This window comes from Bufo bufo, chromosome 4, assembly GCF_905171765.1.
Source record: "Bufo bufo chromosome 4, aBufBuf1.1, whole genome shotgun sequence".
Taxonomy (NCBI): domain Eukaryota; kingdom Metazoa; phylum Chordata; class Amphibia; order Anura; family Bufonidae; genus Bufo; species Bufo bufo.
Window position 1 is genome coordinate 358,730,406 of NC_053392.1, and position 26,968 is coordinate 358,757,373.

The 26,968-nt window shown below is 41.6% G+C and overlaps 1 protein-coding gene across 1 annotated transcript in view; it reads right to left on the bottom strand.

The window, feature by feature from the left end:
• LOC120999212 (titin homolog) overlaps positions 1-26,968 on the bottom strand; it is a 946,165-nt gene that overhangs the window by 294,021 nt on the left and 625,176 nt on the right. Inside the window, exons 63-64 of the mRNA XM_040430085.1 lie at positions 4,966-5,040; positions 145-186 (exon numbers count right to left, since the gene is read on the bottom strand). Coding sequence (XP_040286019.1) covers positions 145-186; positions 4,966-5,040 — 117 coding nt within the window. The remainder of the gene's footprint in view (positions 1-144; positions 187-4,965; positions 5,041-26,968) is intronic.

A 26,968-nucleotide genomic window follows, 5' to 3' on the forward strand; every position in this document is an offset into this window, starting at 1 on the left:
TTATTTTTTTTGTAGAAAGTGGTTATAGCAAATGCTATAACTAATAAAACTAAGTTATGTAGTGCTATTGTACCCACTAAGTGACCCCTTAATTACCAGTTGGAAATTTAATAAATCTCACTGCATAAGTGCATTTTTGGTTACCTTTCTTGTGTTCTGAAGGCAGCTCTTTTTTCACTGTAGCCTCTGGGGAAAAAAATAAATAAATGAAGACTGGTTGTAATCTATATCTTTGTGTACATTTCATTAATTGACACATTGCTTAGAGATTCCCTGCACAGTGAGTGTTTCATTACAATGAAATATTATAAACTTAGTGTATTATATGTTCAAAACCTATTTATGCCTAGACAAATGTAAAGAAGAAATTGTTAAAATGCCTTCTAATATTGTAAAATAATTTAAGTAAGCCAAAAATGGCATAATATGAAGAACTGCCTGGTAATGTCTGTAGTTTGGGATATATAGTGTTTAGGCTTTAGCTTTAAAGGGGTCTTACTAGACCAGGGATGGGCAAACTCGGCCCTCCAGCTGTTGGAAAACTACAAATCCCATCATTCCCAGTCTGCCTACAGATATCAGCCTACAGCAGGGCATGATGGGATTTGTAGTTTTAAAACAGCTGGAGGGCCGAGTTTGCCCATCCCTGTACTAGACATTCTTATATTAAGGATCACCTTAGACATTCTAGTTTTCTGATTGAATTGTAGGTTGAAAGTATAAGGGATATCCAAGAAACAACATCAAAATGTAGTAACTAGTGATCCTACGCATGCTAAAAAATTCAGCTCTCACAGTCATCAATTCAGCCATCTATCAGAATTTTAACACTGCATCTACAAGTTAGGAAGCACTCTAAAGTCTTGAAGATTGTTAATTGCAAATAAAGTAAAGGTCTACATTGGATTACATCAATCCTAGAGTTTTCCAAACTACAGACCACTGAATAAGCCTATAATTTGAGAAAATTTCTATCTAAAGAACCATTTAGAATAATATTACAATATATATTGATCTCTAACTGTGTAAGACCGTCCTCCGATATATAAGTGGTCATTTAACAGTTTTTTGGGGGATGGAAGACTATAGTTCCCTACCCTCAAATGACCATGAAACATTCAAGCTGACAGAATTATGGCAACTTAGAAGATTTGTAAAATAAACTAGAAATAAACATTTCCTTTTAACAAAGTTTGTATGAGGTAAAGTGGTTTTGCCTTTCTACATTTCTTTTGGCTCTTTCTTTTTCTCAGAGATTTATGCTAAATTTAAAAAAACAAGGAAAAACAATAAAACAAGTTCTATTTTTTTGTGTGTGATTTTCATGACAATTTAATTCATTGATCCTCAAAATAGTTTCTTGGAAGCAATGTTTAGCTCTTAAGGCCACTTATTTTGGCTCCAGAAGCTGTTGGCAGCCCTAAACGCTATTATTTTCTAATAGTGGCAAGAATGCCATAGCATTACTGAAAGTTGGCACTAAAGTAAAAAACAGTGACATGCTTAACATTAAGGTAAGAGTCATATGACTCTTAAATATGAGTATTTAATAGTTGTATCTATAATAGATTTTTCCCTTTTTAATCCCATAACAAGCCTAACATCACTTGTCATATTTGAAAGTGAATGTTAGGAACATCTGCTTCAACTATCTATCCAGGGCCATCTTTTCGAATGGGCACGCTGGGCAGTTGCCCGGGGGCCCCACTTGCCTGGGGGCCCGCCTGCCCAGTGAACCCACCAGCCAACTTCCCAACCGTCATCCCCCAGTTGAATACTAATGAGCGCTTCCATTATGGAAGCGCTCATTAGAACCGAGAGACCAGGAAGTGGTGAACGCTCTGTACTCACCACTTCCTGGTCCTCGGCTGTCGGCTGTGCAGGGCTGCGCACAGCGTGAGGGCGCTCTGTGACCTCACGCTGTGCGCGCCAGTTCAGAGCACAGAGTCGACTGAGGAGAGGCAGGCGGCGTCCAGGAGCAGGAGAGGTAAGTGATTTTTTATTTTATAAGAAAATGTGGCTGCTGGGGGCATAAGGGGGCTAATGGAGAGGCATATGGGGGCTAATGGAGAGGCATATGGGGGGCTAATGGAGAGGCATATGGGGGGCTAATGGAGAGAGGCATATGGGGGGCTAATGGAGAGGCATATGGGGGCTAATGGAGAGGCATATGGGGGCTAATGAGGCATATGGGGGCTAATGGAGAGGCATATGGGGGCTAATGGAGAGGCATATGGGGGCTAATGGAGAGGCATATGGGGGCTAATGGAGAGGCATATGGGGGCTAATGAGGCATATGGGGGCTAATGGAGAGGCATATGGGGGCTAATGGAGAGGCATATGGGGGCTAATGGAGAGGCATATGGGGGCTAATGGAGAGGCATATGGGGGGCTAATGGAGAGAGGCATATGGGGGGCTAATGGAGAGGCATATGGGGGCTAATGGAGAGGCATATGGGGGCTAATGAGGCATATGGGGGCTAATGAGGCATATGGGGGCTAATGGAGAGGCATATGGGGGCTAATGGAGAGGCATATGGGGGCTAATGGAGAGGCATATGGGGGCTAATGGAGAGGCATATGGGGGCTAATGAGGCATATGGGGGCTAATGGAGAGGCATATGGGGGCTAATGGAGAGGCATATGGGGGCTAATGGAGAGGCATATGGGGGCTAATGGAGAGGCATATGGGGGCTAATGGAGAGGCATATGGGGGCTAATGAGGCATATGGGGGCTAATGGAGAGGCATATGGGGGCTAATGGAGAGGCATATGGGGGCTAATGGAGAGGCATATGGGGGCTAATGGAGAGGCATATGGGGGCTAATGGAGAGGCATATGGGGGCTAATGGAGAGGCATATGGGGGCTAATGGAGAGGCATATGGGGCTAATGATGAGGCATATGGGGGCTAATGATGAGGCATATGGGGGCTAATGATGAGAGGCATATGTGGGCTAATGATGAGAGGCATATGTGGGCTAATGATGAGAGGCAGCATATGGGGGCTAATGATGAGAGGCAGCATATGGGGGCTAATGATGAGGCATATGGGGGCTAATGATGAGAGGCATATGGGGGCTAATGATGAGAGGCATATGGGGGCTAATGATGAGAGGCATATGGGGGCTAATGATGAGAGGCATATGGGGGCTAATGATGTGAGGCATATGGGGGCTAATGATGAGGCATATGGGGGCTAATGATGAGGCATATGGGGGCTAATGATGAGAGGCAGCATATGGGGGCTAATGATGAGAGGCAGCATATGGGGGCTAATGATGAGAGGCAGCATATGGGGGCTAATGAGAGGCATAATAACACTGTCATCCACAGATGCCCCCATAACAGTGTGTCTTCCACAGATCCACCATAACAGTGCGCCTGCGCACTGACGAGAGACAGAAAGAAGGGGAAAGAATCCGCGGAAGCAAGCAGAGGACGGCACAGCAGACGATTGAACAGCTTCTTTTGTAAGTAAATAGTTTTATTATAAATGTATCCCTGCATACCGCAATTCTCTCATATTTTGTAATCTTATTTATATATACTTATTTTGTTTTTGCCCCCCCATTTTTGACTGTGGTATCTTTGTGCCCCCCCTATATATTATTCCTATATTAAACACTGATTTTGTTGAAAGTACCAATAAATATCGCCTTATTGATAATTTGCATTTTTATTCTAGTGCGTGATTGTGTAGACAGGGCCCCAGTGCACTGTATTGCCCGGGGGCCTATAATGCTCTTAAGATGGCACTGTATCTATCTATCTATTTATCTATCTGTCACACACTTTTTTGTTTCCTGCTGTCTAGCAAAATCCCTGCGTGGTCGCCCCGAAAGGAGCGTACCCAATTATCAATGGCTCTCCCTAACAATAAATATCCTTTCCTGCTCAGTATAATTCCCATGTAGCATTGTGCCCATATTAATCATAAATATAAATATACATATTTATGATTTATATGGGCACAACGCTACATGGGAATTATACTGAGCAGGAAGGGATATTTATTGTTAGGGTGAGCCACCGATAAGTGGGGCCACCCCTTTTTGGGCATTCACTCTACTACTAGGCAGGGATTTGCTAGACCTTGAGGGAAAGTTTCCCACTTGCCTACCAGCAGACTTCCATTCCTCTTTGGATTATGCCATCAACATGTGAGATTATCCTTCGCTATAGCACCTGATTTCCAATAACCTACACAGAGTGATGTGATATAGCGATCGCCTTTACCAATAAGGTTGAAAACCGTGAGTGACCACAATTGTGGCAACTGGGTTTTTTTCTCCTTTTTTTATATCCTATATTATATCCTTCCTGATGTGGCTGACACCCAATTGAGTGCACACTTTGATTATTTGGCTAGTAATCAATATTATATTTATCTTGGCATTCTAAGGGTAACTTCACATCACTGTTTCATTTTCTCTTCTGATCCATCAGAAGAACAGAAAAACTAAATAGATACTTTATTTTGAGCATCTGCTATGCTCATTTTGCATCCGTTTTAGCCATTTCCATCCGAGATCTGTTATTTTAGATAGGAAAAAAGTCTTCCACAAAAGAATTTTTCTTCTGTCTGAAATAACAGCTTTTAGGCAAATTTGGCTGAAATGGAAGACAAAGTAGCATAATGGATGCTAAAAATAAAGGATCCAATTTTTGTTTGTTCTGACAGATCAGAAAAATGGAAAATGAAACGTTGATGTGAACCTAGCCTTAGGTGCTCATAAGTTGTAGACCAGATAATTTGTGTAATTTATTTATTTTTTCTTCCTGGGATGGGTGTTTTTTTTACAGTTACTTTTATATTTAAAATGTTTATACTCTTGTGTTGTGTACACTATATTTAAAATAATTCAGAAAATAAGAGAAAATAAGTCAGCTTGCAAAGATCTTTATTACAAATTGTTACATCTTAACATATTAGTCCATTGAAAATGACAAGATATGTGGTTACCTTTTTTGGTTTCTACTGGCTCTTCCCCTTCCTTCTTGGGTTCTGATGGCTTTTCATGCTCTTCCGCTAGGAGGTCTGCAAAGATTATGATTTTTTTTTTATTTGAAGCTAAGCGCAATTATAATAATAGTAACAATAAGAATAGCCTCATAGTGTTGATCTCGAATATTCTAATCGCAAATTTTTATTGCGAATATCGGCACATTGAGAATTCACAAAGATGTAGAATATAGTGCTATATATTCGTAATCGCAAATATTCAAGATTTTTTTTCTATCTGTAACCTCCCTTCTTGCTTGTCGACCAATGAGAAGGCTGCACTATCTTTGTCAGTGCTTAGCAACATCCCTAATAACCAATAGGAAAGTTGCCTACCCCTTTACTATATGAGAAACTCTACAGCAGACATTTTCTGCATTTTCTTTTGCAGTTCTGAGAGAGAGAGAGCAGTGTCATTGCTATGCTCTGTGCTTTCATCTGGATCCTATTCCTTATCCAGTTGCATAAGATAGTTAGTTAGCTCAAATATATAATACAGATAGTTAGTGGGAATTAGTCAGTGTAGGTTAGATAGTGATATAGTGTAGCTGATAGGTTCCAGTGCAGGGTGTTAGGTAGTGTGATAGGAATTACTGTTTCTCTGCTGTCCTTACATACATGCTACAGACATAGTGCTGTGATTTCACAACAATTATTAGTGCACCAATCAGTAATATCTACTCAGACCTGATAAAATGTGAAGTTGCAAGTACTGCGCAAAAAATATACGCATCATTAGTGCCGATTTCTGCAATCGTGAAAATAATGACTGGAGATCACAAATTCTAGAATTCTAGAATTTATTGCGATAAACTTCAACATAATCTCAGTTGACAACAGATACACCCAGCCAGAAATTGATAGGTTCCTCTGACACCAAACTAAGTTGGCATGGCCCAGGAACAACTTCTGTGCACTCACCTCTCCTGCAACTGAAGCTTTCTGCTCCTTCAGCTAGGGAAGTAATGCATACTGCCGGTTCTGCTTTTCAGTGAGGATAGGCAGCAGCTACAAGCCAGCACAGACTTGTAGGAGTGGTTCGTTGTGTCCTCCCTTAGGCATGAAACTAGTGATGATGACAGTCAGGTAGGAGCACATATTGCTAGCGGTCAGGGACGTGGTCATGAGTGTGAGGCAAGTGACGAACAGACAGTAGTGGATGAGGATGTAACTGATTGCAGGGTGATAGCTGGGAGAAAAGGGGGCATCATCATCATCTGGGTGTGAAGGTGACAACATTAAACAAAAGGGTTGAACGGCACTCCTCTTGGAGATAGGCGGTGCTCAGTGGTAAAGGGTGCTAACAGTAATGATAGAAACCACGGCACTCACAAGAAACTTTTTGTAGTAATTTCTTATTTATTTTGTTATTATTATTTCATTAATTTAATTCATCCACATAATTAATTACTGGCCAACATTTCGGTCCCACACAAACCTTGTTCACGGCCCAGTACAAATATGGACAAAGGAAACACACTATGAACAGCTGGGTACATGATTATAGAAAACAATAGAAGACAATAGAATACAATAGAATGCATGATTTTGCAATGCAAAATTAATAATGACTAGAATCGACATAGGGCATGATGACATAGCAGCAGGAGTGAAATGGAGTACACAAAATTGCACAAAACGTATACAAAATATATACAAAAATACAGGGTGCAGAGCCGGAATTGAAATTAATATTAATAGTATTTAATGGTTATATGTTATAGTAAAGAACATAATACATGTCACACCTGATCTGTGGCGGAATTTGGTAATCAGTTTCACAATACTTGTAGGGATGAGGATAGGTAGGCTAAAGAATACTAAGCTAAGGATTAGTAGGGATAGACATAGTAGATACAAGAATTATATGATCTACTATGTCTATCCCTACTAATCCTTAGCTTAGTTTACCTAATTACCTGATTACCTAATTCCACCACAGATCAGGCGTGATATGTATTATGTTCTTTACTATAACATATAACCATTACGTACTATTAATATTAATTTCAATTCCGGCTCTGCACCTATGACGCTCTTTGCCAGTGCCCTCGTTATACCTCCCTATACCACTGCGCATGCTCCCGTCCCTACTGACATCTATACGCTGAGCCACATTTAAAGTAGATCGATAGAGCGCTACTGCCCATGCACATGCCCCTGATGTCAGACGCCGGACGAAGCGCGCCGAGAGTCGATGCGCACCTCTATAAAGCTTAGTACCCTCATGGCACGTCCACACCACCCGCCATCCACGATGCCTAAAACACTAAGGTAGGAGCGCATAAGCTACTGCTATATTTGCTACAATTATACCTCGGCTGGGTAGCGACTATGTCTGCACCGTATGCAGTCCACTGACCCAGGGATGTCCATGCTTTTGTGCTACAATCAGCGGCTACACTCGCAAAGTATCTGTATATCTTCCCTTACTCTCTCATACCTGTATGTAATACTGCCATCTCATAAGTTATTACCCTACTAGCTGCATATAACTATCCTATCTAATATGCTCTACTTTACTAAGTTTCCTTTTTTGGACTTCACAGACTTCCCAATTACCACCGCTTGAAGTGACTTGACCAGCCCACTTCCCAGTACTCTTGTGTACTCTTATGTATTTTTGTATATATTTTTGCATACGTTTTGTGCAATTTTGTGTACTCCATTTTACTCCTGCTGCTATGTCATCATGCCCTATGTTGATTCTAGTCATTATTAATTTAGCATTGCAAAATCGTGCATTCTATTGTATTCTATTGTATTCTATTGTTTTCTATAATCATGTAGCCAGCTGTTCATAGTGTGTTTGCTTTGTCCATATTTCTACTAGGCCATGAACAAAGTCCGTGTGGGACCGAAACGTTGGCCAGTAATTAACTACGTGGATGGATTAAAATAATGAAATAATAATAACAAAATAAATAAGAAATTACTACAAAAAGTTTCTTGTGAGTGCCGTGGTTTCTATCATTACTGAGGGTGACAACAGGCCTGTGAGACAGCAGCAGGGTGGCAGCGTACCTATGAGTCAGCAGGATGAAAGCAGTAGAAAATATGGAACCAAATGCGCCTGAGGTAGACTGTCTGATACCCAGGAGCCTACCTGTCAGTAAACAACTAGCGTTGCACGAGTTTATAAAGGCAGCGGCAGGCAGTTAGCACAGAATGGTGGGGGAAACATACCATACTTGGCAGTGTGGGAATTTTTTTATCAAGTCGGTGGAGGAAGTTATCATGTCAGTAAGCAGGATATGTCCTGTCTGCGCTGAGTCAGGCAGGTTTGACCCATGGTTTCTGCATGACACACGTCCTCAATCTGGTTTTCACCCGGATCATGCAATTTTCCACTCAACTGCAAGACATCTTGAAAATGTCAAAGAAAACCTTGAGCTGCAAAGGCAGAATGTTGTTTCCCACATCTGATCATATGCAACGTTTTCACATGTTGGAATTTCCACATTCCACATATTGGCCCATCCATATGAGCATAGGAAACTTATGGTCAATTTCTTGATGATGTAGACAGACAGAACTAGACCCTGGTGTAACTTTGACGTTAGACAGTGTCAGCTCATACATGACACTGCCGTTTGCTCAGGACCTTTGAGGAGGCCAGTTTATTTGTCAGTCACCAGGACTACTGGATGAATGATGTCATTCCTATTTCTCATGGCCACCTGAGCCATGTTTTCTCCCCCATCTGTCCAAGCGACAGGAGAGGAGCAAGAGGAGCAGGAGAAGCTAGAGGGCGATGGGGAAGATGACACAGGTGACTCCGACAGACCATGGCAGTATGCAGTGGAGATGAAGGCAGGGAGTCCCTCCAAGTCCCTTGTACAAATGGCCTGAGGCATGTTGAGTTGCTTACTAGTAGTGAAAGCCACATTATCAACATTTGGCCAAGTGATAACAACTGGCTCTCCTCAATGTTAGACTCTCGCTACCACACCAAAATGGGGGCCTTTTTTTACACCTTCTGAGAGGGAGAAAAAACTCAACTACTATTGAGACATCCTGTGTAGTCAGTTGGTCGCTGCCTACATGCGCCATCACCCATCCTCACAAAGTTGGAACCAGGGGTACCCTCTGAGCTGACTGGAGAGGTAGTTGAGACACTAACCTTTATAAAGATGAATCAGGTTTGGAAAACACGGATCACTTTAGCAGTAATGATCTGACTGTAGTATGCTGCTACACCGGAACATTGTGACAAATGGTCGCTACTTCTGGCCTCGTTCTGCTGTCACTCTTCTGATGCTGCCACCCGCCTGATGCCACAAACCTGCTGTCTCTATTGCCACTGCTCCCACTGTGATCTGCCTTAATTTTATGCTGTTACTGCCACTGCTGTTGCTTCCCCCTCCCCACTTTTTGCTGGGGTCACAAACAAGAGTGGGTCCAAAGCACAGAAGACATGCAAATATTTGCATCACATTTTATGTCTTGGATCCATTCCTGTTTTTGATGGTTTGAAGGAGGATGCTGAAAATACAAGATCCACTTTTTTGGCCTGTTCTTCTGATAGATAATATGAACACAGCCTTACTGCTAACTCTCATGGGGCCACTACTTGAATCTTGGTTTACTGCATGGTTAAGTCCATGCCAATACAGATGTAGTAGAGTTAACACACATGCTTTTTGAGACGTGTTAACTAAATGCATTAAGCAAACACCTTCAATTACTTTTCAATGGCTTTTTTATCAAGATAACACGATGAGTTAAGAAAGTTGAGTTAAGAGTTTGTGTGTTAACCCTGCTACATCTGTATGTTAGATCTAATGCTAACATTGATCTGTAAGGCTGAGTTCACACTTCTGTTATTTGTTCAGTTATTTCCATCATGTATTGTGAGATAAATTCAGGAGCCAAGCATACTCTCAGATTAGGTATCATGAATAGATCTGTACCTGTTCTGTGGTTTTACCCGCACCTGCTTTGGGCTGACAATAACTGATGAGAAGAGAATAACTGACCAAATAAGTGAAGTATGAACTAAGTCTAATAGTGATGCACAATCATTTTTCAGCTAGCAGAAGGGAATCAAGCATATGTGTTTGCACTGACGCAACATGGATTAAAAAAACTTCCACTACCTTATTGGTACTGCCTACATGTCTTTATTTGGTTCCACTAAAGAGTCACTGGGACACCTACAGGGGTGTGCAGATTTTCTTTTTTTTTCTTGCTTTACTGAAGGATGCTGTATGCGTTTGTTTTGGTTTAACTAGTGGTTAGCTCAGAATGTTGGTGGTCTGCATGATGATGCGCATGTCTATATATGAGGCCTGCCTGTCATTCTAACCAGTAACTGTTTTGCTACCAGAAAGGACTAGCTATGCATGTTGCTACAATGCACAGTGATGTACACCGAGATACATTCTCCCTAAAGTTTAACTGCAGGCGGGGACAGACCTGATTTTAAGTGATTTGTGACAAATTAATTTGTAACAAAGCAAACGTTTTGGAGAAATTTGGCAAAGCGACCAAATTGAATTTTTGAAAACTTTGCTCATCTCTAGTAATAATAGTAACAAGAATAGGTCTTATTTAAGAAATAACTAATTTCTCAAAATAATTTTGTTCTGGATCCCGACCAAGGCCTCTCACATAGCTAAGCCAGTCCTCTCTGCTTTGCACTGATCAGGGGCAGTCTAAGTTATGCAGCATAGCCTGTTTAAAAGGCTAGGTATTGACTTGGATGGGTACATAACATCTGGTGGCAAACAGATGCTTAGTTTTCTAACTACAGATTGGAACATAATGATATGTTATTTCTAGGTCATAATAAGTAATGTGGAAAGCAGATAAGATGGGTTGTTTAGCTAAAGAAATAGGTGCTATCCATCTTTAAGAATATTAAGTTACATACAGTAGTTACATAGTTACATAGTTGTTAAGGTTGGAAAAAGACAAAAGTCCATCAAGTCCAACCTGCAATCCTTCTATATCGATCCACAGATCGATCCCTGGATCAATGTCCATCTTCCTTTAAAAAGGGGTTGGGCCAAAGGGAAAGGGTGTTTAGAACAAGATTTCTATACATTGTGATAAGCCTCAATGTTATTTTGAATTAAGTCATTTAAACCTTTTTTGAAGCCATCTACTGTATTTGCTGTGACCAGCTCCTGTGGCAGGCTATTCCAGAGATTCACAGATCTTACTGTAAAGAATGCTTGTCGCCTCTTATGACTAAATCTTTTTTTCGCCAGACATAGGGAGTGTGGCCCCTTGTTTTTTGAGGGGTTTAAACACAGAATAGCTTCCCTTGATATTTTTTGTATAGTGCCTTTATATATTTGGACAGGTTAAAGGATAACTGTCATATTATTATTTTTTTTTTTGCTAAAGTGTAGGGCAAGTGATAGGTAACAATTTTTCAATAGACTTTATTTAGCCAAAACGTTTATTTTTGGTTGAAAACTGGGGCTGAAATGGCCCTTAGCAGCACTCTTCAAATGAACGTTGCTAAGGGCCATCCGTCTCCTATTAGAAAAGGGAAGACGGGCTGTGCAGACGCTGTGCTTCTGCCTCCTGTGCTTCCCTGGGAGACAGAAGGCTGGGCACAGGAGTCTTAGTAGTTAAAATTACATTTATATTCCCCCTTTCTATGCAATCTAATGCTCCGTTACATTCACTGACCTGCGATCCCTGTGATAATAATTCATGAAGCAGCCACCGGAAGTAGAAGCACTGTGGTCAGAGTAGGAATTATTGACCACAACTCTTTGGATACGATCATGAAGCCAATTTTCAATTCTTTTACAAATTATATTTTCTAAACCAATAGACCTTAATTTACCAATTTGTTGTCCATGTGGGACAATATCAAATGCCTTTTCAAAGTCCAAAAACACAATATTGACAGCCTTCCCTCTGTCCAGGCTTCTATTCACCTCATCATAAAAACAAATCAGATTAGTGTGACAGCTTTTGTTCTTAGTAAAACCATGTTTGCTATCACTTATTATATTATTGACAGCTACATAATTCTGTATATAGTCCCGTAGAAGGCCCTCAAACTATTTTCCCACTATGGATGTTAAGCTTACTGGTCTATAATTTCCTGGTGAAGACCTAGCACCCTCTTAGAAAATAGGCACCACATTCACCTTGCGCCAGTCTCTTGGTAAATATTTTGAACAAAGCAATAATTGAACTGAGTTCATTTAGAACTCTAGGGTGTAATTCATCTGGACCTGGGGCCTTGTTCACTTTTTTTTTTAGCATATTAAGGACCATATCTACAGTCAGCCAGGGGAGTACAGTTAGGTCCATATATATTTGGACACCGACACAATTTTTTAACCTGTTTACTAAAAGATATTCAAGTTATAGTTATATAGTGGACATGGACATAAAGTCCAGACTTTTAGCTTTCATTTGAGGGTATCCACATTAAAATTGGATGAAGGCTTTAGGAGTTTCAACTCATTTATGGTTATAAGGGAAAATAATAGCATTCTTAACCGCCTCACGTCCGCCCATAGGATATAAACGTCCTATGGGTGGACGTCTATTTCTGACAGCACGTTTTAGAACGTCCTGTCAGAAATAGCAGCTGCACGCTAATCGTGCAGCTGCTGATCGGGTTGCCCGCTGTCAGTGACAGCAGGGCAACCCAGAGAGGAGGCAGGGACAGTGCCCAGGTGTCCCTGCCTCCACGATCGCTGCAGACACAGCGCTCACTGAGCGCTGTGTCTGCAGAGAAGGAAGCGCTGTGCGCTTCCTGTTCCGGCCCGGCGGTCATGTGACCTCCGTGAACGGAGTGTGCAGGAGCTGTGTGAGGTCTCTCAGAGACCTCGATCAGCCCTGCTGTGAGGCTGTACAGCGCAGGATTGCTGCTGTACAGCCTCTATAGGGGTGCATTTCTTCTGTAACTGGGGCTACTATGTCAGCCCCAGTTACAGGAGAAATCAACTGTGAAAAAAAAAAGAAAAAGTGAAGCAAATGTCCCCCAGAGGTCTTGTATGACCTTATGGGGGACGAAAAGTGTAAAAAAAAATAAAAAAAATAAAGGGTTAAAAATTAAAATAAAATAAAGTTTCACATGTAAAAAAAAAAAAGTTCCCAAGTAAGGAATAAAAAAAAAAAATTTAAAATAGAAAAAATAAAATAAAATAGACATATTAGGTATCGCCGCGTCCGTAAAAACTAGCTCTATAAAAGTATCACATGACCTAACCCCTCGGGTGAACACCGTAAAAAAACAAAAAAAAAAAACTGTCAAAACAAGCAATTTTTGTCACCTTGCATCACAAAAGGTGCAACACCAAGTGATCAAAAACGCGTATGTCCCACAAAATAGTACCAATAAAACCGTCACCTCATCCCGCAAAAAATGAGCCCCTACATAAGAAAATCTCTTAAAAAATAAAAAAACTATAGCTCTTAGAACATGGAGACACTAAAACATCATTTTTTTGGTTTCAAAAATGCTATTATTGTGTTAAAGTGAAACAAATAAAAAAAAGTATACATATTAGGTATTGCCATGTCCGTAAAAACCAGCTCTATAAAAATATCAGATGACCTAACCCCTCGGGTGAACACCGTAAAAATAAAAAAATAAAAACTGTGTCAAAACAAGCAATTTTTGTCACCTTGCATCACAAAAGGTGCAACACCAAGTGATCAAAAATGCGTATGTCCCACAAAATAGTACCAATAAAACCGTCACCTCATCCCGCAAAAAATGAGCCCCTACATAAGAAAATCTCTCAAAAAATAAAAAAACTATAGCTCTCAGAACATGGACACATTAAAACATAATTTTTTTGTTTCAAAAATGCTATTATTGTGTAAAACTTTAATAAATGAGAAAAAGTATACATATTAGGTATCGCCACGTCCGTAACAATCTGCTCTATAAAAATGTCACTTGACTGAACCCCTCAGGTGAACGCTGTAAAAATAAATAAATAGAAACTGTGCTAAAACAACCAATTTTTTGGTCACCTTGCCCCATAAAGTGTTATAATGAATGATCAAAAAATCATATGTACCCAAAAATAGTACTAATAAAACTGGCACCTTATCCCCTAGTTTCCAAAATGGGGTCACTTTTTGGGAGTTTCTACTGTAAGGGTGCATCAGGGGGCTTCAAATGGGACATGGCATCTAAAAACCATGTGGAGTTCCTTTTCTTCTGTGCCCTGCCGTGTGCCCATACAGCAGTTTATGACCACATGTGGGGTGTTTCTGTAAACCGCAGAATCTGGGTAATAAATATTGAGTTTTGTTTGGCTGTTAACCATCGATGTGTTAAAGAAAAAAATTGATTAAAATGGAAAATCTGCCAAAAAAGTGAAATTTTAAAATTTGATCTCCATTTTCCTTTAATTCTTGTGGAACGCCTAAAGGGTTAACAAAGTTTGTAAAATCGGTTTTGAATACCTTTAGGGGTGTAGTTTCTACAATGGGGTCATTTATGGGGGTATCCACTATGTAGGCCCCACAAAGTGACTTCAGACCTGAACTGGTCCTTATAAAGTGGATTTTGGCAATTTTCTTAAAAATTTGAAGAATTCATTCTAAACTTCTAAGCCTTCTAACGTCCTAAAAAAATAAAATGACATTTCCAAAATGATGCCAACATAAAGTAGACATATGGGGAATGTTAAATAATAAATATTTTATGAGGTATCACTTTCTGTTTTAAAAGCAGAGAAATTGAGATTTAGAAAATTGCGAATTTTTCAAATTTTTGGGTAAATTTGGGATTTTTTCATAAATAAAGGTGAAATATTTTGACTCAAATTTATGACTATCATGAAGTACAATGTGTCACGAGAAAACAATCTCTGAATGACTTGGATAAATAAAGGCGTTCCAAAGTTATTACCACATAAAGTGAGATATGTCAGTTTTGCAAAATTTGGCCTGGTCAGAAAGGGGGCAAAGGGCCCAGATGGGAAGTGGTTAACCTGCTCTGGACCGCCGTACGCAGGATTGCGTCTTTGCGGCGGTCCTGTTACTCTGGGTGGACGCGCCAGTGCGTCCTCTCGCGAGACGCGAGATTTCGGCCAAAGCCGGCCCGCACATGCGCATCGCGGGCCGGCAAAATTTAAAAGACAAGTTCGTCATCAACCTGCCAGCCAATGATTGATGATTGACTGGCAGGTTGATGATTTTCAAAAAATCGAATCAGAAGCCACCTAACACATTATATTAGTAAATATGATGTGTTAAATGGCTTCTGTGCTCCTCTGCTGGTCCTTTTCGTCGGTTGGTTCCAGCAGAGGAGCACACATCACTGTGAGTAGCCACCAACACCCCACTTAGCCCCCAGATCACCCTCCATCACCCTCCATCACCCCAATTAACCCCTTGATCGCTCCTGTCAATCACCTAGTGAAAGAGAAAAAAGTGATCAGTGTAAACTGTCACATTTTTTTTTTCACTGGTATTGATTAATAGTTTTAGGATAGTTTAGGTCCCTTGGTTAGGTAGTTAGCGTCGGTTAGCGCCCAGCCCACCGCACCGCAGTCACTTATTCGCTGATTAGCGTACCGCTAATCAGCTTTTGTACTTTTATAGTATCTGTAAGTGATCAAAACTGATCACAGTCAGATCTATAATTGTATTAGTGTCACCTTAGCTTGCCCTCCACCCAAAACGCAGTGTTTGCCCGATCAGGCCTGATCGGTCGCCCACACGTGCGTTCACCCACACCCGCCCCGCAGCAGTGACAAAAAACTTTTTGTTTTTTTATCACTGCACAATCACTTTACAAGCGCTGCGGCGATAAAAAAAATCAGTTTTGATATTTTTTATCAACCGCAGCGGCCTCCGGTACTTCGCTAGCCTCCCCTTTGTAAGACAGGCTTGCTTTTTTTCTTGGGTAGTCTCAGGGAATACCCCTAAATTTAGTAGTCCAAATGGCAAACAGGGGGTATTCTTCTGAAGAGGCCTACAGGCTTCTGACCCAGTCGGATGAGGAATGGGAACCCTCATCTGACGAATCTAGCGGGTCAGAATATGAACCTGTAGAGATCAGTGGCAGTCTGACCCAAAGTTCGGATGAGGAGGTTGAGGTCCCTGATAGCAGCAGGCGTACCCGGCCCCGTGTCGCTAGACCACAGGTTGCGCAGGATCCGTTTCAAGGGCAGCAGAGTGGGGCTGGCGCTGTCAGATTACGTGGTGAGGCATACACCAGCAGCGCAGCCCATCCTGGACCTAGTACCAGCACTGCCGTACAACCTGGTGAAGTGGCGAGCACCAGAAGGGAAGTTGAAGCTGGTACGGTGGCACGTGCAGTAGTTACCCCGTCGCAGCCACCGCACAGACAGGCCCGTAGAGCCCCTAGAATCCCTGAGGTGCTGGCAAACCCTGATTGGCAGTCACCAACTTCAGCCGCACCATTAGTTCCCCCTTTCACCGCCCAGTCTGGAGTTCGGGTTGAGACGGCTCAGATCGGTTCGGCCCTGGGATTTTTTGAGCTGTTATTGACTGCGGAGCTCTTGGACTTAGTCGTGGCAGAAACAAATCGGTATGCCACTCAATTTATATCCGCCAACCCGGGAAGCTCTTATGCCCAGTCCAAGTGTCAAGAGGGTATCAAGAGCCACGTCTGACTCCGTTATACCCGGGGTCAGGAAGTCGCAGCGGGTGGCTGCGCGCTCTATATCTAAAGATCACGTTGTTTCTTAGTGATTGTTTTCTGTGTTTGCCTTGCTATCCTTTTTGTCTCACTCAGGGATCCGTAGCTTCTCCTCCTCAGCTGTTTCTTGTCTGCCACTCCCAACCTCCTTATATTCTCCCCTCACACTTCTCTAGTTGCCAGTTATAGAGCTTCCTGCCTGGACATCTATACTGACCCACTGGAGTTGTGAATCCTGGTTGTCGTTCCAGAGTGCTACCCTCCGGATCCCTGTTGGGCTTATTGTTGTCTCCTGTTGTCGCCCACCTGGGATTATATGTTGAGTCTGTGTTGTCTGTCCTCCCCTTGGTGTTTTCCCTTAGAGCTAGTGGTGCGGACTAGTGTTCCCACCGCCCTGTTCACTATCGAGGGCTCAGCTCAGGGAAAGCCAGGGCTTTAGGCACGTGATCGGCGTAAGGGTGAGGAACCCGTCTAGGGACGTCAGGGCAGCCAGGTGCCAGCCGCAAGGTGAGTCAGGGGTCACCACCTTCCCTCTCACTTTGGCAGGGCCTTCCTCGTTCCCTCCCTCTGTGTCACGTATGTGATAGCCACGCCGACCGTGATATTATAACTGGCCCTTACTTTTTGAGAAAAAAAAAAATATATATATAATTTTTTATTTGTTGTTTTTTTTTCTCTACTTAGAATCCAATATGGATCCTATTGATGCCTTGGCAGAACAGCTTCAAAGCCTGTCTTTGGAGGTGGCAGGATTGAAGGCGTCTGTTCTCCAACAACAGCAGCAAATGCAGCAGACCGCACCCCCAGCGGTTGCTATGGGTAACCAGGTTGTTACAGAACCCAAGGTTGCCCTTCCTGACAGATTTTCTGGGGGAAGGGACAAATTTGCGACGCTCCGTGAGGCCTGCAAATTATATTTTAAGTTGCGCCCTTACTCCTCAGGTCATGAAAAACAGCGGGTAGGGATTGTCATTTTCCTGCTTCAGGGGGATCCGCAATCCTGGGCGTTCTCGTTACCCCCTGGTTCTCAGGCTCTTCGGTCAGTGGAGGGATTTTTTGGGGCTTTGGGTCTCATATATGATGACCCTGACCGAGTCGCCCTGGCTGAGTCGAAGTTACGGAGACTCCTACAGGGAGATCGGTCAGCAGAGGAATATTGCTCAGAGTTCCGTAGGTGGGCTACGGATACTCAGTGGAACGACCCGGCTCTCAGGAGTCAGTTCTGCTCTGGGTTATCTGAAAGGGTTAAGGATGCACTGGTGCTGTATGAGACCCCCCTTTCCCTTGATGCTGTTATGTCCCTCTCTATCAGAATAGATAGACGTCTTAGGGAGAGATCGAAAATTCCTGAGCAATTGGTTACCTCTCCCAAGCAACAGTCAGCCTGTACTGACTTAGATGAGCCTATGCAGCTAGGCGGAACTTCTCGTCAGGTCCGTCCTCCCGAGGTTCGCCGTAGGGGGGGGGCTTGTTTTTTCTGTGGGGGGAAGGGTAATTTCATTAATGTCTGTCCCTCCTTTCTCAAAAACAAAAGACCGTCGGAAAACTACTAACCCCGGGCTGTGCGGAGGATGTCAGCCGGGGGGTATACGTTTCCTCCATACGAACATCTCAATTTGTGTTACCAGCGGTCATTGTTTTTGGTGTTAAGACAGAGTCTATTTCTTTTTTTCTAGACAGTGGTGCAGGGGTAAACTTGATTGATGCCCATTTTGCCCGCACTATGGGTTTGACTCTCTGTACGCTGCAGAGACCAATTCCCGTATTCGCTATAGATTCTGCTCCTCTGTCTCAGAGAAACCTCACCCACATTGTTCGTAATTTACACCTTCGGGTAGGGGACCACCATAATGAGTGTCTTTCATGTTACGTTCTGGAGGGCCTTCCCTCTCCGGTGGTATTGGGTCTTCCCTGGTTGGTAGCGCACAATCCAGTGGTGGATTGGCAGGCCAGGGAGATATTGGAGTGGAGTGAGCATTGCAGAGAGAATTGCTTATAATAACAATTGCTTAATCGCCTCCATAGCTCCCCTACCTACATTTATTTCGGACTTTGAGGAAGTTTTTTCTGAAAAGGGTTGTCAGAAGCTACCACCTCATCGTCCTTATGATTGCCCGGTTAACCTGATTCCCGGGGCAAAATTACCCAAGTCCAGGTTGTATAATCTTTCGGGTCCCGAGAGACAAGCCATGAAAGATTATATCTCCGAGAGTCTGGCTAAGGGACACATCAGACCCTCTTCTTCACTCGTGGCTGCAGGGTTTTTCTTTGTTAAAAAGAAAGATGGGGGCCTGCGTCCTTGCTTAGATTTCCGTGAGTTAAACCAGATAACCATCCGTGACCCATACCCTCTTCCACTCATTCCTTACCTTTTTAATCAGATTGCGGGTGCTAAGTGGTTCTCCAAACTTGATCTTAGGGGGGCCTACAATCTGATTCGTATCAAGGAAGGGGATGAGTGGAAGACAGCTTTTAACACCCCTGAGGGGCATTATGAAAATCTGGTTATGCCTTTCGGTCTGACCAATGCCCCTGCTGTCTTCCAACATTTCGTTAATGATATTTTTAGTCATCTCATCGGCAGGTTTGTAGTCATATACCTAGATGATATCTTAATTTATTCGGCTGATCTGAAAACACATGAGGTGCATGTCAGGCAAGTACTGCAGGTCCTACGGACGAATAAATTATATGCGAAAATTGAAAAATGTGTCTTCGCCGTTCAGGAATTACAGTTCCTGGGATATCTATTATCTGCTTCAGGTTTCCGCATGGATCCTGGGAAGGTCCAGGCAATTTTAGATTGGGATCTTCCTGAGAACCTTAAAGCCCTACAACGGTTTTTGGGTTTCGCTAATTTCTATAGAAAGTTCATTAAAAATTATTCAGTGATCGTTAAACCCCTTACCGACATGACTAGGAAGGGGACGGATTTTTCCAAATGGTCTGACGCCGCTAAAGATGCATTTTCCTCTCTAAAGGAGAGGTTTACCTCGGCACCTGTTCTAATTCAACCTGATGTCTCCCAGCCTTTTATTGTCGAGGTAGATGCGTCAGAGGTGGGAGTGGGGGCTGTATTGTCTCAGGATCCGTCTCCTGGCAAATGGCGTCCTTGCGCTTTCTTTTCCAAAAAATTATCTTCTGCAGAGAAGAATTATGATATTGGAAATAGGGAACTGTTGGCGATTAAACTGGCGCTTGAAGAGTGGCGTCACTTCTTAGAGGGAGCAATCCACCCGTCACGGTGATTACGGATCACAAAAACCTTCTGTACCTAGAATCGGCTAAGCGTCTCACCCCTAGACAAGCTAGGTGGTCGCTATTCTTTACCAGATTTAACTTTGTAATCACCTATCGTCCTGGGGCAAAAAATACCAAGGCAGACGCATTATCTCGTAGTTTCCCTGGAGGGGGTAATGTTTGTGATCCGGTACCTATTTTACAAAGAGGAGTGGTTGTCTCTGCTGTACACTCTGTTCTAGAGGGAAAGGTGTTAGAGGCTCAGGGGGACGCCCCGGCCTCTTGCCCCTCAGAGAAATTGTTTGTACCGTTAAACCTGCGTCTTGAATTATTAAAAGAATATCATAATTCGGCACTTGCTGGACACCCGGGTAGTAAAGCCACCTTGGAGCTATTATCTCGTCGTTTTTGGTGGCCAAGGTTGCGTCAGGATGTAATGGATTTCGTGTCTACTTGTTCTACTTGTGCACGCGCGAAAGTCTCTCATACACGTCCAGCAGGGTCTTTATTGCCACTTTTCATCCCCAATAGTCCATGGACACATCTGTCAATGGATTTCATCACTGACTTACCGTTGTCGGCGGGTAAAACAGTTATCTTGGTAGTAGTAGACAGGTTTAGCAAAATGGTACACTTTATTGCACTACCTGCACTTCCTAATGCTAAAACTCTTGCTCAGGTGTTTATCAGTGAAATCGTGAAGCTTCACGGGGTCCCTTCCGATGTGGTTTCGGATCGGGGAACCCAGTTTATTTCTAAGTTTTGGAAAGCTTTTTGTTCCCGTTTGGGGGTTCACTTGTCCTTTTCCTCAGCTTTCCATCCTCAGTCGAATGGACAGACTGAGCGTACCAACCAAAACCTAGAAACATATTTAAGGTGTTTTGTGTCTGAAAACCAAGAGTTGTGGTCATCATATTTACCGTTAGCTGAGTTTGCCATAAATAATCATTATCAGGAGTCCACTGGCAAGTCACCATTCCTTGGTACATACGGTTTTCATCCCCAATTTTGTACTTTCAAAGAGGGGGGGTCTTCTGGGGTTCCCGAAGAGGAATGGTTTTCTTCATCTCTTTCATCGGTATGGCAGAAGGTGCAAGTTAACTTGAAAAAGATGAGTGGTAAATATAAATGCATGGCCGATAAGAAACGGTCGCCAGGTCCGGACCTAGGAGTGAATGACTATGTGTGGTTATCTACTAGGAATATTAAGTTGAAGGTTCCTTCTTGGAAACTGGGTCCTAGGTTCATTGGTCCCTATAAAATAGTATCCGTCATTAACCCTGTGGCTTTTCGCCTGGAGCTACCTCAGACTTTTAAGATCCATAACGTCTTCCATAAATCGTTACTCAAGAAGTATGTTCCACCTCTAGAACCATCGCCGCTGCCACCTCCTCCTGTTATTGTGGCTGGTAATCTGGAGTTTCAAATAGCCAGAATTGTTGATTCTCGTTGGGTCCGCCGCTCTCTCACTATGCCCATCAGAGAATACCTTAGGGTGTCTACTTTCCGAAATGGGGTCATTTGTGGGGTGTTTGTACTGTCTGGCCATTGTAGAACCTCAGGAAACATGACAGGTGCTCAGAAAGTCAGAGCTGCTTCAAAAAGCGGAAATTCACATTTTTGTACCATAGTTTGTAAACGCTATAACTTTTACCCAAACCATTTTTTTTTTACCCAAACATTTTTTTTAATCAAAGACATGTAGAACAATAAATTTAGAGAAAAATTTATATATGGATGTCGTTTTTTTTTGCAAAATTTTACAACTGAAACTGAAAAATGTCATTTTTTTGCAAAAAAATCGTTAAATTTTGATTAATAACAAAAAAAGTAAAAATGTCAGCAGCAATGAAATACCACCAAATGAAAGCTCTATTAGTGAGAAGAAAAGGAGGTAAAATTCATTTGGGTGGTAAGTTGCATGACTGAGCAATAAATGATAAAAGTAGTGTAGGTCAGAATTGTAAAAAGTGGCCTGGTCATTAAGGGTTTTTAAGCTAGGGGGGCTGAGGTGGTTAATACAAAATGCTTGGTAAAATAGGGATGGAGGGGTTAAAAAAAAATAATAAAATTAACTCACCTCATCCACTTGTTCGCGTATCCCGCCTTCTCTTCTGTTTTCTTCTTTGATGTCCAGGAGGAAAAGGACCTGTGGTGACGTCACCACAGGTCCTTTTCCTCCTGGACAACAAAGAAGAAGACAGAAGAGAAGTCGGGCTGCACGAACAAGTGGATTAGGTTAGTGACATTTTTAACCCCTCCATCCCTATTTTACTAAGCATTCTGTATTAAGAATGCTATTATTTTCTCTTATAACCATGTTATAAGGGAAAATAATAAAATCTACAGAACACCTAACCCAAATCCGAACTTCTGTGAAGAAGTCCGGGTTCGGGTTCGGGTTACAAACATGGCGATTTTTTTTGGGTTCAAAACATGGCATGCCACACGCGCGGCAAAAATGTAACAACGCGACGCTATCGCATACAAAACTGAAGCACTCGCAAGCAAAATCCCACGATTTTCCCTGTACGCATCCGGTCCAAATCCATGACGCCCGTGTGAAAGAGGCCTTAAGTGTCCCACAAATATGTAGATGAAATTTCAGAATTTCACTTTTTTGGCAGATTTTCAATTTTAATACATGTTTTCCAGTAACAAAGCAAGGGTTAACAGCCAAACCAAAACTCAATATTTATTGCCCTGATTCTGTAGTTTACAGAAACACCCCAGGGCTCAGAAGAAAAGGAACGCCATATGGTTTTTAGAGGGCAGATTTCACTGGCATAATTTTAAGTTGCCATGTCACATTTGAAGACACCCTGATGCACCCCTAGAGTTGAAACTCCCAAAAAGTGACCCCATTTTGGAAACTACAGGATAAGGTGGCATTTTTGTTTGTACTATTTTAGGGTACATATTATTTTTGGTTGCTCTATATTTTCACACTTTTTGTGAGTCAAGGTAACAAAATATAGCTGTTTTGGCACCGTTTTTTTATTTTAGGTTATTTACAATGTTCATCTGACAGGATAGATTATGTGGTATTTTTATAGAGCAGGTTGCTACTGATGCGACAATACCAAATATGACTACTATTTTGGTTAAAAAGTTGCGATTTCCAGCTCACCATAGACGAGGATGCGCGGAACAAGTCCAGACCAGCCTTCTATGTAACATACGGAAGAAATGAGTCCCAGCATCCAGAGCTTCAAAAGGTTGCTTCTTCTTTATTTGGATTCATAAAATGGAATACATCCAGTACACACCTCACCCACCATCCGAATAAAGACGAAGCAACCTTTCGAAGCTCTGGATGCTGGGACTCAATTCTTCTGTATGTTACTTTTTTGATAGGCTTTTTTAACACTTATTTTTTTTACGGTATTCACCTGAGGGTTTAGGTCATGTGATATTTTTATACAACAGGTTCTTATGGACATGTAAATACCTAATATGTATACTTTTTTTTATTTATGTTTTACACAATAATAGCATTTTTTAAACAAAAAAATCATGTTTGAGTGTCTCCATATTCTGAGAGCCATAGTTTTGTTATTTTTTGGGCAATTGTCCTATGTAGGGTTTCAATTTTTGCGGGATGAGATGACGGTTATTGTTATGATTTTGGGGTGCGTATGACTTTTTGATCGCTTGGTATTACACTTTTTGTGATAAGATAGGGCCAGGGGCTATCCATAGTATTTAGTATATTGGGCAGACTAGATGGGCCAAATGGTTCTTATCTGCCGACACATTCTATGTTTCTATGTTTCTATAAGGTGACAAACAAATCGCTTTTTTTACACCGTTTTTTTTTAAGATGTTCACCTGAGGGGTTAGTTCATGTGATATTTTTATAAAGCAGGTCATTTTGGGCGTGGTACTACCTAATATGTCAATTTTTTTATTTATTTAAGTTTTACACAATAATATTATTTTTGAAACAAAAAGTGTCTCTATATTCTGAGATCCATAGTTTATTTTTTATTTTTTGGGTGATTGTCTTAGGTAGGGACAAATTTTTTGTGGGATGAGGTGACGGTTAGATTGGTACTATTTTGGGGGTTATATGCCTTCTTGATCACTTTGTGTTGCACTTTTAGTGATGTAAGGTGACCAAAATTTTTTTTTTATCATAGTTTTTATTTTATGTTTTTGACAGTGTTCGCCTGAGGGGTTAGGTCATGTGATATTTTTTTACTTTCAACTTAAAATTTTTTTGCAAAACTTTATTAAATTTTTTTCACTTTATTTTTTGTCCCACTCCCTTCAACTTATGGGGGTCTGATCCCCTTTACAATGCATCACAATACTTCTGTATTGTGATGCATTGGCTATAAGTGTATTACACACTGTAATACACTTATAGGCTTCCTCCTGTGAGATCCAGGGGGCTGGATCTCACAGGCTGTCCTGGAAGGCAGCCACAATGCCTAAGGAAGGCATCAGGCTGCCTTCCCTTCCATCGGGTCACCGACATAGCAGTATGGTGACCCGATGGCCACCCCGCACCCAGCAGGATTCCGCACGTGCTGCGGTCCACGCTGACTGCCGCAGTGCGAGGATTAATGCGCCGGCATCAGTGTTTTCACCAATGCCGGTGCATATAGCAGGGGTCCGGCTATCATTGACTGCCGGACCCCTGAGGCTGATCAGGCGGGTGCAGCTCCTGCACCCAGCCGACCAGTGCGCCGTACATGTACGGTGCTGGACCTTTAGTCATGTCCACCAGCGCCGTACATATACGGCACGGGTCTTTATGGAGTTAATCACTTCCCGACTGACCATTAACTAAAGAGGCGTCCTGGGCAGTTGGGTTTAGCTCTGATCAGATGTTTTGAAATGTCTTTTCAGAGATGGCAGCTGCACGCAAATTTTTCAGCTGCCGAGCTGGGGTCCCGCTGTGAGTGACAGTAGCGCACACCAGATAGAAGGCAGGGACTGTTCCTGGATGTCCCTGCCTTCTGTATTGCTGCATACACATCACTGAAGGAGCGCTGTGCATACAGATCTGGAAACGTTGTGTGCTTCCCGTCCTGGTCTGTTGGTCATGTGACTGCCGGGGCCGAGGGAGTGCAGGAGCTGCCAAATCTTCCATAGACCTCGATCAGCCCTGCACTGAGGCTGTTCAGCGCTGTATAATGCTGTATAGACTCTCTGGGGGGTGTTTTTTTCCCTGTAACTGGGGCTACTATGTCCGACCCAGTTATAGGGGAAATCAATAGAGACCTTATGGGGAACACAAAGTGTAAAAACAATAAAAATAAAAGTTTCATGTGTAAAAAAAACATTTCCATTTAAAAAATGTTAAAAATAGCTTTTAAAACAGCTTTTAAAATTTACCTCACCTCCCAAAAAACATAGTAGTATGTACCCCAAAATGGTAGAAATAAAAACGTCACCTCATCCGACAAAAAATTAGACCATAGCTAAAAAAAGAAATAAAAAATATGGCTCTAAGAAAATTGCACAAAAACATGATTTTTTTTTTAAAATGCTTATTGTGTAAAACATTAAAAAAAATATTAACATATTTGGTATTGCTGCGTCCGTAACAACTGGCTCTACAAAAATATCACATGATCTATCCCATCATATAAACAATATAAAAAAACTAATAAAAATTACACCAAAACTGCTTTTTTAGTCATCTCACCTCCCAAAAAACATAATATCAATCAAACAAAAAGTCTTATGTAGCCCAAAATGGTAGCAATAAAAACATGACCTCATCTCACAAAATCAAGCCCTCACACAAGACCATAGCCAGAAAATTTTTAAAAAAGGTGGTTTTAAGAAAATAGCAACAAAAAAACATGATTTTTTCCTAAAAATGTTCTTATTGTGTAAAACATAAAAATAAAAAATAAATAAACATATTTGGTATTGCTGCATCCTTAATGACTGTATATACAAAACTATCACATGATCTATTCCATCTAGTGAATGGTGTAAAAGAAATATAGAAAAATGACACCAAACAGCTTTTTTTGTGAGTTAACCCCCAAAAAATTAGGTAAAAAGCTACCAGACAGAAATATGTACCCCAAAATTGTGCCAATAAAACTACAGCTTGTCCCGCAAAAAATATGCCCTCAAGCAGCTCAGTCAACAAAAAAAATAAAGTTAACACTCTTAAAAACCATGACAGAAAATTCTATGTTAGAAAATCTAGATTCCGCTCCTTCCCTTCTGAGCCGTGGCATATCCCCAAATAACAGTTTAGGACAATAATTGGGGAGTTTTACTGTATTCAGAAGAAAATTGGTAGCAAATTGTGGGGGGATATTGTCCTGTTATATTTTGTGAAAAAGAAAGTTTGGTCCTAAAGCACCATTTTCTTGTAAAACAAAAATGCAATTTTTCATTTTCACAGCCATGGGTTTGTAAATTCTATGAAATGCCTATTGGCTCAAAGTGCTCACTACACCCCTTAAAAATTCCTTGGTTGGTGTAGTTTACAAAATGTGGTCACTTTTTGCGGGTTTTCACTGTAGGAGTATCTCAGGCTCTCATCAAATGCAACATAGCGCCCTAAGACCATTCCACCAAAATCTGCCCTCCAAAAATCAAATGGCGCTCCTTGCCTTCTGTTCCTTGCCGTGTGCCCATACAGCAGTATACAACCACATATGGGGTGTTTCTGTAATCTGCAGACTCAGGGTAATAAATATTGAGGTTTGTTTTGTTGTTAACCCTTGATGTGTTACAGGAAAAAGAATTGATGACAATGCAAAATCTACAAAAACAGTGACATTTTGAAATTTCACCTCTATTTTGCTTTAATTCCTGTTGAATACTTAAATGGTATTTAAAGGGTACATACAACATTTCTAAAACCAGTTTTGAATAGTTTGAGGGGTGTAGTTTCTAAAATGGGGTATTTATGGGTGGTTTCTATTATGTGAGCTCCTCAAAATGACTTCAGAACTGAACTGGTCCTTAAAAAAAATTGATTCTGAAAATGTTCTAAAATTCTAAACCTTCTAACGTCCTAAAAAATAAAATTACATTAACAAAATGATGCCAACGTAAAGTAGAAATATGGTGAATGTTAATTAATGAGTATATTATGAGTTATCGCTATCTGTCTTTTAAATTTTTCTAATTTTTGTT